The 15,118-nt window shown below is 43.4% G+C and overlaps 2 protein-coding genes across 4 annotated transcripts in view; one reads left to right on the top strand and one right to left on the bottom strand.

Moving 5' to 3' along the window:
• Window positions 1-14,089, bottom strand: part of GADL1 (glutamate decarboxylase like 1) — a 254,504-nt gene extending 240,415 nt beyond the window's left edge. For both annotated transcript variants that reach the window (XM_046937979.1, XM_046937980.1), the window contains exon 1: window positions 13,765-14,089. The gene's annotated coding sequence lies outside the window, so the exon portion shown is untranslated. The remainder of the gene's footprint in view (window positions 1-13,764) is intronic.
• A 554-nt stretch (window positions 14,090-14,643) lies between these two features.
• Window positions 14,644-15,118, top strand: part of STT3B (STT3B, catalytic subunit of the oligosaccharyltransferase complex) — a 50,628-nt gene continuing 50,153 nt past the window's right edge. For both annotated transcript variants that reach the window (NM_001396868.1, NM_001031513.2), the window contains exon 1: window positions 14,644-15,106. In NM_001396868.1, the coding sequence (NP_001383797.1) occupies window positions 14,868-15,106 (239 nt within the window). In that variant the 5' untranslated portion in view covers window positions 14,644-14,867. The remainder of the gene's footprint in view (window positions 15,107-15,118) is intronic.

Below are 15,118 nucleotides of genomic sequence, written 5' to 3' on the forward strand. Positions count from 1 at the left end.
AGGAATTGTTACAAAGACCCACAGCGGCTGGCTGCAAGAATTATTAATGACAGCAGCAAAGAGAAGTAGGAATTAATTTAAAATAAATAAAGGGATATCATTTATAAATCCCCCCTCCTTTTTTTTTCTTTTTGTTTTTGTTTACCTGTCACTGCAGTTACCAGTGTATGAAATAGCTGTGATGAGAGGTCATGGGAAGATGAGAACTTTTGTGTGTTGTTTGTTTCTTAATCAGAGTGTATTTGAAATAATTTTTTCAATAGTATATCCTCTCTCTCTCTCATTAGGAAGGTCTCTTCCTGTAGCAAAGTATGTATGAAAACTGCAAAACCTCTACATTTGCTAGGGAGCTTGGGTACACATGGCAATGGAAAATACTTGTAATTTTTCTATCCACCTACCCCAGAAAAGATCAGATAAAATGTTGTCCTTTAAAATATATCTACATTCATCCATCTATACATGTATACACGATAAATATAAAGTAAAATATCATGTGACAGTTTTTAATAAACTGTTCAATGCTTCCCCAGGGAATTGGTCAAAGTTCTGTTATTTGCAAAGATATTTAACTCCATTGTCCATAAAGCACTGGAAAAATTTATGGTAGAGAGCCAGTTTGCAGTGGTGAGAAGATCAACTATGTAACCCAATAGCTTTTTCCTACCTGTAAATGCTATAATTCATACACTATATAAAGATGAACACTGACTTTTTATTATTATTATTATTTTTAATACAATAAAACTCTTATTTCTTGACAACCACAGCATTTTACAAAAACTCTCTTCTAACTTTCTGGAAGATGCTAAGGTTGAGAAATCTGGGAGGTTCACTAATGGTTCTAAAATTGCAATAAAAGCAAATCAATGACTCAGATTTAAGTACCATTTCACAACCACTGTATCACGCTTCTAAGTATTATACTTTCTGATGTGTTTATATTTGACTGCGGTCCAATACAACTTGCTGTATGCCCAGAGCAAAGTGAAATAGTTAAGTCATACATTAAAAAAAAAAAAAAGAGAAATGGTACACCACAGGTATTTAAGCCCAATTTGGGCTGTGAATCTACAGGTCAAGTTAGAGCAATAAATAATTCATCTTATCGGTGAAAATTCCTGAAGTGACCTGGAATTTTCCCAGCCTAACTTGGGATAATTATTGAAATGCCTAAAATTAACGTTGTCACTTTGAGTTGCACCTTTACCCTACAAGAAAGCTGTTCTGGGCTGAATTTGGGGCACCTACAATCCAAAAGAAAGAAAGAAAAAGACAAAAATGAAGATGGGGCCTCAATTACTGACACTTGCTTCAACAAGGTGTGCAGAGCAAGATGTTTCTGGAACCCCAAATGCAAATCCTTCCTGAGAAACACCGGCAGCTAATGCAGTGCATGACCCCACTACTCACCCTTTACAGCAGTAAGCAGCGGATGACCCTGCAGTGATACATAGTCCCAGCAATTGCTTTCTGATTTCCATAAGGAATAGAAAAGTCATATTGTGGAACTACACAGTCATTCCTGTAGGCCAGACAGAGCAACCAGGCTACGTACAGGTTACCCCTACCAGTTACTCCTGAGCACAGCCAGCTAGGCTTTGAGGAACTTTGGGTTCCTCACAGTCAAGGTACACCCCCATCACCAAAAATAGGAATCTGATATCCACTTCTGTGGGCTGATTCTTTCAAAACTATGAATAACTCTTACTGACAACAGTGGCTTAATCCTATTTGCAGAGTGATAATAGAGTTTCTTAGCACAATGACTGGCATTATGCTGGGTTGGAGTAGGAAGGCAGGTGATGTCTTGCGCTGTCTCTTCTCTTATATAACAGCATGGAACAGTGCACAAATCCAGCCCTTAGGCTGTTGAAAAGAAAGGTATCTTCTGCTCAGTATTTTATAAATTCTTAATAAAATAGTAGCACCAATATATAGCAATCATATACTCATCAAATGCAACTTGGGGGAAGGGAGGGAGAGAGGGAAGAATATTTATGGTGTGCTTCCTGTATCTGGTTTGCTGAACAGCAGATTTATATCAAAACTGCATTCAATGGAGATTTATACTGAGATTTACATACATATAGAAAGCAAAAATAGTTTCACCAAATCTGGGAACAATGCTCATTTTCAGATGCATATTTATTTACACTGAACTATCTAGGGACTTGACCCAGCAAAATACTTCAGCACAAAGTTAGCTCAATGCACTTTAATGGAGGCTTACATGTGCTTACAGTGAAATACTTAGCTTAAGTGCTCAACTCAACGCTTATATATTTCAAAAAATTTTAAATGACAGCTTTCAAGTAAAACATGCCAAAAGAGATAATATGAAAGTGGATCTTACAAAAATATTTCCAACCTGCAAGCAACCTTCCTCCCATCATCCCAAATCTGCAGGGACATCCTCATCTCAGCCACTGATAGACAGAATCCTCAAATCTATCTATTTTATTATATCCAGACATATAATCAAACTTCAAATGATCAAAGCAACCTGATCTCTAGAGGGAGTACAGCAATGTATTTCATTTATTTATTAACCACAGCTCTTCTGCTAATTTTTCTTAGAAAAATGAAATTTCGAACATACCCAGAAGACTGTCTAGTTAATAATAATCCTTCTGGCTTCTTGGGAGAACGTGACATAAAAGACACAAGCCTAACATATACATCACTCTAAGTGTGCTCTGCCAGCTCTTCACCTCACTTAGATGGAAATCTTAACAAGAAAATCCACAGACCGTCTCCTCTCATAGCCCCAGTGATATCAGTGATGCAGCCCAGTCAGAACCCAAGCAACTCCAAGTACAAAAGAATTTGAAAACTCACAGCAAGAAATGCTTAACTGTATTACTGGAGGCAAGTTGCCTAAATTAACCAGGTAGCTCAGCATCAAGAATGCTCCCACTCACTAGGATTTGGCGTGTACTTCTTAAGGTACAGGCAATTTTCTCTTCCCTCCACCATAGTCACAGAATAAGAGTTAAGGGCTTAAAACACTTGTGTTTGTCTAGAACTGAAGAACTCCACAATTATTGTCACTGTTTTCTTCCTTTCTGCTTCAGGTATAGCAGTTGGCAGCCCTGCAACACAGCCGAAGTGCAAGAAATTTAGGACTATTTAATATTAATGGTGTGTGTACAGAAGTTTGTTGTGCATCAAACCAAGACACCCATCAGCCTGCAGTACTGTTACTCTAGGAAATCTAGATTTTATCAGCTCTGGGGGCAGATATTCAAAACAAACGGTGTCTAACAGGTAAAATACACTGTAGCATCCTTACAGTTCTTTGAGTCAACGTGTAAACTCTATTTGCCAGCAGACAGGACCGGAGCAGCTCATTGCTCACAGTAGATGACCCTGCAGAAAAGCAACAGTATAAACACTGCAACAAAATACTTGTTTTCCCTCCTTTTCAAGTTTACACCTCACAGAGTTTTCCAGTGAAGAGGTACTTCAAGAGGTTTCCATAGTCAATCAAAGGTCATCGATTTAAGGCTTCCTTTTGCAAACTCCTTAAAGAAACCCATGATGGAGCTCCACAGACCACGCTTTGAAATCAGTAAACAACACTGCCACCAAAGGATCTGGATCCTGTGACTCCACCCCTGCAATGGGAAAAAGCTCTGCCACAAATACATCTAGCCTAAGAAATAGACATTTTCCACAGATTCAAAACTGACCAGACACACAGGAAGAAGCACACAGTGTTTATTTGTTCACGGTGTATATATCCTGATGGACTTGTTTTGAATACCTGACATCTCAACTTTGCTACCAGTGTATTATTTATAACTCCAGAGCATTTCTCAAGCTTTGGGCATCCTGAAAATAAGGACTACATAAGCATAGGAAAGGAGGTAATGCCAATAACTACGTACTTACAAGGCCCAGAAGAGCCATAATACCGTTCCAACCAATTTAAATATTCATTCTTTCCTTGTTAACATAAAGCCTCTCCACGTTCAGTTTCTCAATTAAACAGGAGGTGAAGTGGTTTACATAGCAGTGTTTTAGTGAGATGGAATCTAATTACAGTTAATCTCCCAATATGCAATAGGGTGGCTTCCCAACAGTTAATAAAAAGCAATGGTTAGGAATGATGATAGCACTGCTTCCAAAATGAACTTAAGATAAAATGCAGGAATGTCTAATTACCACATTAAAAACCTGCATTGAGAGGTATTCATTCCTCAAGCAAGGTTGGGTAGAAAAAAATTATGATTGTAATATATCTCTCATTCTGGAGGAAAGGAAAGCTTACTATACACATTTCTTACAGACCTATCTTGCATTGGTGCTTAGGAAAAGGAATAGAGCTGTTCCCTTATCAAGAATCTAGGTGCCATGGTGTTGGCTGTATGAACAAAAAGATAACAGCATATGGAGACAGAGGAACTAAAATATTGATATTTCATTTTTTAATCCTACTGAGGATCTGTGGTTCTTCAGATTTTTCTACGATGTGACAGATATAGAGACAACTTCTTGCTATCATAAATTAATACGATTTGGGAGTGAACACCTAAAAGCACTCAGGGTTTGACCTTGTGTTTCTGAATTTTTAGGAGTCTCCATAGGACTCCAAAACATAATTGTATTATGCTGACAGACAGTACTTATAATACTCTGGAGGATCTGCCCGATCTTTGGAAGCGTATTTCTATCCCAACTAAAACAGAGCATTAAGTAAAAGATAGTCAGTCTTCGTACTTAATATTCACTGCTTTCCTAGATTCTGCCCATGAGAACCAGTAGTGACTGTATTAATAGCAATTTTCTCCCACCACTTTAGAAGAAGCCACATCAAACTTTTACTTGACAGTTCAGGTTAGGACAGTGCACGCTAAGCTACAGGGCACAGAAGAGCAGAGGTACCACAATGAAATGACACTGCATTTTCCCAAGCCTGACAAAATTACTTTAATGCCATTGAAAGAGCATTTGAACAGTGTCCTCCTTGTTGTTATCTAACACAATTTGAGTTGAAGAAGAAAACAAGAAAGTCACAGACTAATACAAGTCCCTTTTCTCTCCAGAAGAAGGGCAATTGTTGCAGAAATAAGGAAAGATTACCATGCCTAATAATGCAAATGTCAGTAATTAACAGCTCAATAAAAATTGCCTATGATTTCCACACAAATCTTACCATCTGCCTGCAATAAAAACCATGGAGTGTATCTCTGATAGAAGTGGAAGTCACATGAAGGAGATGTAAGCAGAAGCAATTCAGCAAATTAAAGAATCTTGTGTGTCAAGATAAAGGGAGTAATTTCCCTAAAAAAAGAGGGGGGAGGGGGAAGTCCTTTAACTTGGAAATTTTTGAACTTATTCCCTGATATTAATAATTGAGTTCCTTTAAAAAGTGGTGTGAATCCATAAATACTTACAACTTTTGAGCATAATATTAAACATGTGATGCTTTTTAAACAAGGATAGTATACATTTAAAAAGAAATTTGAGCAAAGAATTCCTGAGAACCAGCAAAAAGATGTGAAGATGCACATAGGATGGCCACCTTCCCTATCCAGCTTGACTTGGAAACCATTGCTTGGTGTACACAGCAAGGTTTTGGTCATGGGAGACTCCAGGGGCAGCCTCTGTGGGATGAGGCATGGGGCTGCCCTGTGCTGGGCCCAGATGGTTCCAGACAGCTCCATAATAAATCCAAATGCAGGCCAAAGCTGAGCCCAGCAGTCAAGATGGTGGCACATCTATGAAGAAATACGCAAGAAAGAAATGATAATATATATAAGAAAGGGCAGAAAACACCAGCTAGAGAGAAGAGGAGGGAATGAGTTACAAACAGCAAAGGGAATACCAAGCTCAGAGGAAGAACAGTTCTGTGGCAGAACAGATAATCCTTGTAGTTCTTAATCCAAGTCAACTCTACTTTGCCCATGACAGCAATTGGTAAGCAATCTTCCTGCTTTTACCCCCACTCACAAGTTTTTTCATTCCTATTTTTCCTGTTTCCTTCCCCCATTCTGCCCTGAGGGTTAACGTCTAGGTGGGATTTTAGCTGCCAGCCAAAGCTAACCTACCAGGAAAACAGAAGTGCTTTTTTAGACGACAGCTTCTACGAAGTATGGAAATGTAGTGAGATGTAGTAACACAGTTTCCAGATTTCACCTCCTGTCCTTAATGACTGCCTGGGGAAGATGCTGCGACATTTACAGCTTTGTTTTTTCCTAACACAATCACATTGAGATTGATTTCTTCCTTTAAATTGTAATAAAGATAACCAAAACAAAGTCTGAACTGCCCTCTCTGCTGCTACAGCAACAGCTCCTAATAGTCATCATTAGAACTCCACTGGTCTAAGAAACATCAGGACACATTCAAAGTGGACAGGAGAAAATACACTGATTTTATACATTTGTGTGCTGGTTTTGGCTGGGATAGGGTTAATTTTCTTCATGGTAGCTACTATGGTACTATATTTTGGATTTGTGATGAAAAACATTGCTGAGAAGTCAGTTATGATTTAGTTACTGCTGACCAGTGCTCATACAGCATCAAGGTCTTTTCTGTTTGTCACACCGCCCTGCTTGTGAGCAGGCTGCGGGTGCACAAAGCCTTGGGAAGGGACACAGCCAGGAGAGCTGACCCCAGCTGACCAGAGGGATATTTCACACCATGTGATGCCTTGCTCAGCAATACAAGCTGGATGAAAGGAGGAGGGAGGCAGGAGGGGGATGTTTGGAGTTACGGCATTTGTCTTCCCAAGTAACTGTTATGCATGAAGAAGCCCTGCTTTCCTGGAAACAGCCAAACATCTGCCTGCTGATAGGGAGTAGTGAATGAATTCTTTATTTTGCTTTGCTTGCACATGCAGCTTTTCCTTTACCCATGAGGCTGCCTTCACTTAAAACCACAAATGTTTGCAGGTTTACCCTCTCAATTCTCCCTCCCCTTACACTGGAAGGAATGAGTGAGTGCCTGTGTGGGGCTTCTCTGCATACCAGGATTAAACCATCACAGCCTTTTTTTGGCACCTAATGTGGGGCTCAAGACCACAACAGACTTCATTGGAGCGTGCTAGATTGGATTTATAGTTGTTCTGCTGTTAATTGACAGGCTCCTGTGCCTGCCATGGGGCTCACTCACTTTAATATACATTAGTCTAGTACTTGCAGGGGGCTCTACTTCTTGTCTTACTCTAATGTGCCTGGGAACATTTCCCTGGCCGTGTATGTGGACTGGTAATGGCCAAGCCATGGCTGCTGGTCCTGTGCTGCTGCATTGGATGGACTGCAACTCCACTGAGAAGCTGAGTCAAAGGGACTGAGGGCTGTGGATAAATGCATGAGGGAGCAGGTACACCTCAAAGCATCTGTGACTGGGGATAAATCTACACCAGAGCATTTATATCTTGAAGCATCTGTGGCTGTGGATGTTGAAGCTGGCACAACCCTGAAAGGACTGTGGCCCACAGATAAGTTCACACTGGAACAAGTGCACCCTAAAGTGGCCCATGAGTGAGGCAGGTACAGATATACCACTGAAGAGATGGACTGTGGCCAACAGATAAGGCTGCACCAGTGCAGGTACTCCCCAGAGGGACTGTAAGCCTTGGACAAACTCATGCTGGAACACTGGCAAGGAATGGAGTTCACTGTCACATTAAACCTGATCCAAAGGGACTGGTGATGGAGATCGTAATGGATATACCTTTAAGTAACATAATCCATGCTTTGAAATGCTTTTTATATGAACATATATAGCAGGAACAATCTGAGCACAAAGTGCTGTCCTCAACTTGAACAGAGACTTCGGTGCTTTGGCAGCAGAATTTGTTCTCTGGTTCTGCTTTTGCAACATCACTTCTTATACAGCCAAAACAGAAAGCATCTTCTTTTTTTCTTTTGCCTCAGATTCATGGTTGTTTTCCTTTGAAATTTGTAAATTGCCTTCTATGAAAGTAATCTGAAACACCAGCTGGGTTTTTAAGTCTGGGAGCACATATCAACAACTAACATAAACTACCAATAGGGATTTCAGTATCCTAAGATCTAAAAAAGTGGTACAAATAGTTAAAGAAGGAATGCAAAAGGAGTTGAGCAGTAGGGATCAATTATTGTGGGAACAGTTTGCTCAGGATAGGATCTTAAACATTAAGATGTATTGTTCCAGATAGACGTATAATTAAATATATATATATATATATCAGAACATCCATGTCATGAATTCAACTGGATAACAATAAATCTGGGATGCAAGTGCTACAGTCATTGATGCAAAGATTCCTGCAGTAATAACTGAAGACCAACAGATTAAATACCACAGAACGTAATCTTCAGTCCACTTCTGTCCTCTTAGCAACCTTTCTGCAACACAGCAGTTTTTGCACTTCTGAAGAGGTCAAATCCCTTGATGCCATTGCAGCAGCCAAAAAAATCAAGTCATGTAAATCCATAAATTGGTCACCGCTGCATTTTCTTCTTGACAGCGATGGAGTCCTTCCGATCTGCATGTGAGGATGGGTTGAAATTACCCTATCCCAAAGCACACATAAGCTCCTGTTTTGTAACGCATTGTGAGTTTTGGCACAGTTCATTCCACAACAAAATCATTTAAATTCTTTTGCAATTCTGATGCAGTTATTAATGCAGCAGTTGACTAGAAGAATATCTACAAGCATTGTAGAAAATAGAAAGGAAGATAATGACTAGTCTGCAATGCTAACAACAGAAAAGCACTAGAAACAATCCATTGTAAAATAACTTCTTTCCTCAAGGCTAGGCACATTTAGACTACAAACCCAATTACGGAAAAATACTGCACAATACTTACAGAGAAATTTTCAGGCATGGGGAATTCTTTGCTGATACTGTGCTACATAATCTTTCCTTTTTTTTTTCCCCTGCTGAAGTAACTAATGCACTGAAAACAATACATTTAACACTGTCAGATTTTCCAACCTACAAACCTTTCTCAAATTTATTGGCCGAAATAAAATCGGAAGAGTTAAACTTTGATGAAATACAGTAGCAGCTTACAGACAAAATGCAAACACCTCCTTCCTCTCCCCCTACATTCAATTCCAACCAGCAATAGTGTGGTGTGCTCTGGGAAAGGAGGCAAGGAAGAAAAATACAACTAAAGGGTGATCAAAATCCTACAGGCAAAAACAGGCTTCAAGCGACGACATAAATAATATCTTCTTTCTTTCCTTTCCTCTTTTCTTTGCTAAGTTTCCACACATCTTATTGTGATGCTGTAATATGCAGCTGGCGTAACAGCTAAAAGCAGAATGCCTCTTTCCTGTATTCTGCCCTTGTTCCTCACTTCAATATGGTGAGGAAATTCACTTTAACGACAAGTAAGCGGTACGAGTTCCCATGCATTTAAAATGGACACAACTCTCACAGCATTCCCCAGGGGCTAGCTCTTCTCTCCATCTAGGTCCCTTAGCAGTTCTGCTGTTCCAACATGATATATTAATGAGATCCAGTATCTACAGTTTCTGGGGACTTAGAATTTACATGCTAAGCATCACCATTCCACTGTCTGACAAGGCCATTTCGGATATCCCTGAAGAAAATGGCTTTTTTTTTTTCCCCCAAGACTTCTCAACCAAAAGCAACACATTACTCCTTACCAGATAGGATAAAATGAACATTTTGCAAACAAACTTTTTGTTGCAGCATTTGCCAAGAACAACCAAGGTCTGGTTGAGAGCGCGTGCAAACACTAGAAATGACAAAACAACACTTGAGAAAGGTACTTCAGAAGTCCACAGGTTTTCTACATTGACTTCAGAAGTCCACAGGTTTTCTACATTGCGCAGCACTTGCACGTAGGTAAGAATATAAACATAAAAAACACTGCATGTGGTTTTTAAGAGTTTTGGGAGGGTTTTGTTGTTTGTTTTGTCTGCCTTCTTCTAAAAGAAAAAAGAAAAAAAAAGGCCCACTGTGTTGCTTCAGTTATTCTAAGAAGGGCTGGGGATTTTGCAAGAGCTGGTAGCAGCCTGCCAGAAGGAAAAGCCCTATTTCTCACCGAAGAAGCAAAGACGAGGTTGATACAACAGGTATTGGCACCAGAGTACGCCAGGGGCTGCCTCGGGAGAGAAAAGATGCATTGAGTCTTGCCATTCTTCTTTGTGATTCCTGAGAAGTGTGTGCAAACTGCGGCAACCTTTATAACTGCACGTCACAAGGAAGGGAAACTATGGAGGGAAATTATGACAGGAAAGCAGAGAAAGAAGAGCAGCTTGTGTTTAAATTCCTGGACAGGGAGGAATCACAGCAGCACACTGTCAGAAATAAGTCAAGCAAGTTTCTACTGTTATTATTGAATTAACTGCTAGGTTAAGGCCTTGTCTAAACACAACAGTTGTGCCAGTTTAATTCAAATCAATTAAAAAACTCATTAAAGTTACACAGGTGCAAAGCTCTTTGCAGACAATCTTGTGCCAGTTTATAACTAGCTAAAGTGATTTGCATGTATCCACAAAAGGTCGCACCTGCTTAAATAAATCGATTTTTTCAAATTATTTTAATTTCATGACATTTTATCTAATGTAGAGACTAATATATAGCTATTTTTATATGCATTAAAGTTCAGGTTCTCCAGGATAATTATTATGCAGTGGTATTGTGCTTTCTTTCATTTAAACGCTACCATACATTTTTAAACAACGATCATCCAGGGATTTCAGTGATGTGCTCAGTGGAATCAGGCATCTTCCAACACGTTGAGTTATGCTCTGCTCTACAGTTCAGGAAGTACTATGTCATTAGCTTATAAAGCCATCTTCAAAATCTCAACACTAAATTTACTAACTTGTTCATCCACAGGACCAAAAAGTTGGAAGGACTGTTTAAGATTTGCTTATTACCTTAAACCTGCTATCTACGGCTTTCTAAACTAAGCCACCTACTACCGTTAATGAGCACTGCAGAACTGTTGCCAATGAAGTTTGGCAAAAGGCATGAATTGTTCCTTCCAACCATGAGTTTGTATTTCTGATTAATAATTTATTACATGGATGTGTCTGGTTTCTTCTGTCTTAATCCTGTCTGACATCCTTACAACAGCAGGCTGCATGTCAGCTACACATGGTAGCCGCATTGAGGGGTGAGGAGCTCTCATATCATGTTTTCCTGTACACAGATCTACAACTTTCAAGATGCTTCGGTTTGTACAGTCGTAACACAACCTCCACACTTGGCATTACCCTCCTAACAATTCCATTATTGAGGAAGCTTGAAAAATAAATGAGATTTCCCTCCCCCCTCCCCCCCATTCCCCCCCCCATCCTTAGGCACTTGGATATTATTTTACATGCTCAGAATAGGAAACTGATTTTCTGTATGCAAAATGATTCATAATCAATATGCAAAGTCAACACCTCAACCATTAATTTGGATGCTTTGGTTACTTTGTTTTCAAAAAAACCATCACCAGACACAGTGGAACAAGTTAAACCAAATTACCTTAAAACAAAGAAAAAAGAAGAACACAAAGATAAGGGAGGGGGAGGAAAGAAAAGATATAGAATAATAGAATGGCTTAGGTTGGAATGGACCTTAAAGCCCACCCAATTCCAACCCCCTGCCATGGGCAGGGCTGCCACCCATCAGCTCAGGCTGCCCAGGGCCCCATCCAACCCGGCCTTGAGTGCTCCATGGATGGGGTACCACAGCTTCTCTGGGCAACCTGTTCCCTCTGAGTAAAGAATTTCTTCCTGACCTCCAATCTAAACTTCCCCTCTTTTAGTTTAAAGACATCCCCCCTTGTCCTGTAACTATTACACTGTGTAAAAAGTTGGTCCCCCTCCTGCTTATAAGCTCCCTTCAAATACGGAAAGGCTGCAATGAGGTCTCCCCACAGCTTTCTCTTCTCCAGGCTGAACAGCCTCAGCTCCCTCAGCCTTTCTGGTCATCTTTTCAGACCCTGTCTGGACCTACTCCAATAGCTCCATCATGTTACAGGGCAATGGGGAAGGACAAATTTCAAGCAGAGGTGGAATGCAGCTGTTCAGTAGACACGCTTCCCATCTCCTCCACAAAAGTGTCAAAATGACTGACTCCTTCCATCCAGCTGTACGACTATGAATTTTCATTTGAGTGCAACTGTTTAATCAGATGAACTGTAAGACTACTAAACCTTATTTCACACAAAATTTTGACAATGTATTTACAGAAACATTAATAAACGCTTGCACGAGAACTGTGCTTTTGCTACCACTAAATTTTGTTATCCAGGCTCTCATGTATTCAACGGTACAGACTTTTGAGCAGTCTGAAAATGAATAGGCAACAATATCGTTTGTTACCAAGGACAAAGAAACACTTTACCATTAGTCAGCATTCAAATAAATCAAGTTCTGTCTGAGCTTGTCTACGCTCAAAAAAAAATTGTCAGTATAGTCAGAATGATATAAGCTCCCTGCTGGAAGTTAAAAGTTATAGCATTGAAATTTAAAGTGAATGCCATGTAACTTCATCCATACCACGTTCCGCAATGATTTTTAAATAAAGCAGATTCTTAATCAAGGAAAGTTAACAGCGATGATAAATTTTGCATTAAAAGTTCTGGTATGCAATTTTTTTTTCAGTGGATCATCAGTCAATTTTGCCTTTTTAGTATCCAGACTCTTGGGTGCAGGGGAGGAAAAGACAAAGGGATTCTACATACAGCACCACGTAGAGCTGCTCCCCTACTGCATCATTAACCTTGAATTGCTGTTACCAAAGACAGGATCCAACTGTGAGAATGGAAATACCACAAGTCATTTCAGAACAGCAGACCAGGACTGAGCCCGTTGTACAATCAGTCAATGCACTTGGGAAAACAACGGATAGCTGTGAATTTCTAGCCACTTCCACTCTTCGTTCATGTCCCAATTAAAGAAAAAAAAAATCTTTCACTTGAAATGCCACTTGGGCAGCTCATTAAAAACCCTCACAGACGACGCTAGGAAAGGGGCAAATGTCTAACTTAATTTCTCCTGAATGTATTATTGACCTATTTTAACTAGAGTAGAAAAGAACAATGCGTTAAGAGAAAAATACAACACGTACAGCTTTTTAAGAGCCAGATTCAGCAAAATTGAGCCTCATAATTTTAAGGAAATTTTCTTAAACCTCATACGAGGGCTGCCCCAAAAGTAATGCCTCCTATTCTATGGTGTTGGCCCACAATGTCAGAGGTGGATGTTGGTGGGATGCCAGTAGAGGCTGAGCCTTCCCACCAGTATTCCATGACACATTGTTGCCGTGTGACAGACGGCAGCAGAAGGGCAGTACAACAGAATGGTGCCTGACATGGAAGTGCAGATGGAGCACAGGGGTGACATCATGAGGACCAAGCAGTGGACGTGGGCACAGTGAGGCAGTGGGTGTTGTGTTTCAGCAGTGCTGACAACTGACAGTGGGTGACCTCCGCCCGCGCAGACTTTCACAAGGGCAATGTGCAGGCCCGCGTTTGTCGCTGGTGAAAGCACACAGCTAATGGCAGTGACTGCGTTGAAAAATAACGTTTTGTGGCTGAGAATTTGCTCCATCACACAGCGTTACTCAGCCCTTTGTACCTGCTGGAGCTCCCGTGGAGATAAAACAGGAGGCTTTACTTTCGGAGCAACCTAAGTCTTAGGCACACACTGTGCCTCGCAGTAACCCTGCCTTCAAACCAGGTGAGTAAGTCGCAGCTGTGCATGAATAAGGAGTGAGGGGAGGGGAATAGCATGGTGGTTTCAATCCCCAGCCCGGGGCCAGCCTCGCCTGCAGCTCCCTTTCCTACCTGCCTGCCCTCGGGGCCTGGCACGGCGGTAATCAAACAGCTGAAACAAATGACTGTGAGGAACGCGAGCCCCGAGGAGGAGCATCAAAGCGGGAGCTCATACGGCGAAAGCCAAGCAGAAGCGCTCAGGGACGGCTAAGCGGCCCTCAGTGCTAGCCCAGGGCTCCCTCAGAGCAGGGCGACGAGCCCCAAGGGCTCGCTGAGGAAAGCCGCACGCGCAGCGAGTAACAGCGCCTGGGCACGTGCCCGCACCACCCGGCAGGGGCCGTCACAGCCGCAGAAGCAGCGGCAGCCGCAGCTCCCCTCGCGCCACAGGCACGCCCCCAGGCCGCGAACTGCGGCTCCCAGCAGCCTCCGCGACGAGGGCGCACAGGACGCCAGGAGCCGCACCGGCCCACGCGCGCTGCAGCGCCGCCGGCCGTGACGCTCCTCTCTCGCCGTGACCCGCGCCGCGGCGTTCCCATTGGATCACAGTACCGCCACTCAACACCCTCCCTTCCCTGACCCGCCAATGCCCGGCGAAGAGAGTCACCTCCCCCCCGCGCTCTCTCCCACGCCTTCCCCTTCGCCATCTCGATTGGCCGCCGGGCCTCGCCCCGCCCCTTTTAAGTACCTGTCGCTCCGTGACAGGCTGTCACCGAGTTCCGGCTAGCAGGGAGACCGTGGCGATTGGCCCGCCCCTCCCCCCGGTCCCCGCCTTGTCCCGCAGCCCCGCCTCCGCCCCCGTAGCTCCTCCCGCGCCGGAGGGCGGCAATGTCAAACCGCCCGCGAGCCGCCAGACGCTAACCCGCGCGCTCCCGCCCCCTGCGCTCACGCGCACGCGCGGGGCCTTAGCACCGCTCAGGCGGCGGCCGCGCGCCCTCAGCTCCTCCCCGCTCCGTCGTCACCGCCCGCCCCTGGGCTGCCGAGGGCGGCGGCGGGAGGCAGAGCCCGACTCGGCGAGGCGGCGGGCGGCGGCGGCGGCGGGCGGCCCGCGAGGAGCGCGGCGGCAGCGGGCTGGCTCTGCCCCTTCCCTCCCTCCCCCCCGCCCTTCCCTTCCCCCGCCCCTCCCTCCTCCCCGCACGCGCCGGGCGGAGCGGCCGCGAGGGAGCCCCGGGCGCAACATGGCGGAGCACTCGGCCCCCGACAGCAAGCACAAGCCCGGCGCCGCCGCCAACTCCGTGGCGCCGCTCAACAGCCGCGGCGGGCCGGGGGGCGGCCTGTCGGGGGGCCTGTCGCAGCCGGCGGGCTGGCAGTCGCTGCTCTCCTTCACCATCCTCTTCCTGGCCTGGCTGGCCGGCTTCAGCTCGCGCCTCTTCGCCGTCATCCGCTTCGAGAGCATCATCCACGAGTTCGACCCCTGGTGAGCGCCCAC

This window comes from Gallus gallus, chromosome 2 (genome assembly GCF_016699485.2).
Source record: "Gallus gallus isolate bGalGal1 chromosome 2, bGalGal1.mat.broiler.GRCg7b, whole genome shotgun sequence".
Classification (NCBI taxonomy): domain Eukaryota; kingdom Metazoa; phylum Chordata; class Aves; order Galliformes; family Phasianidae; genus Gallus; species Gallus gallus.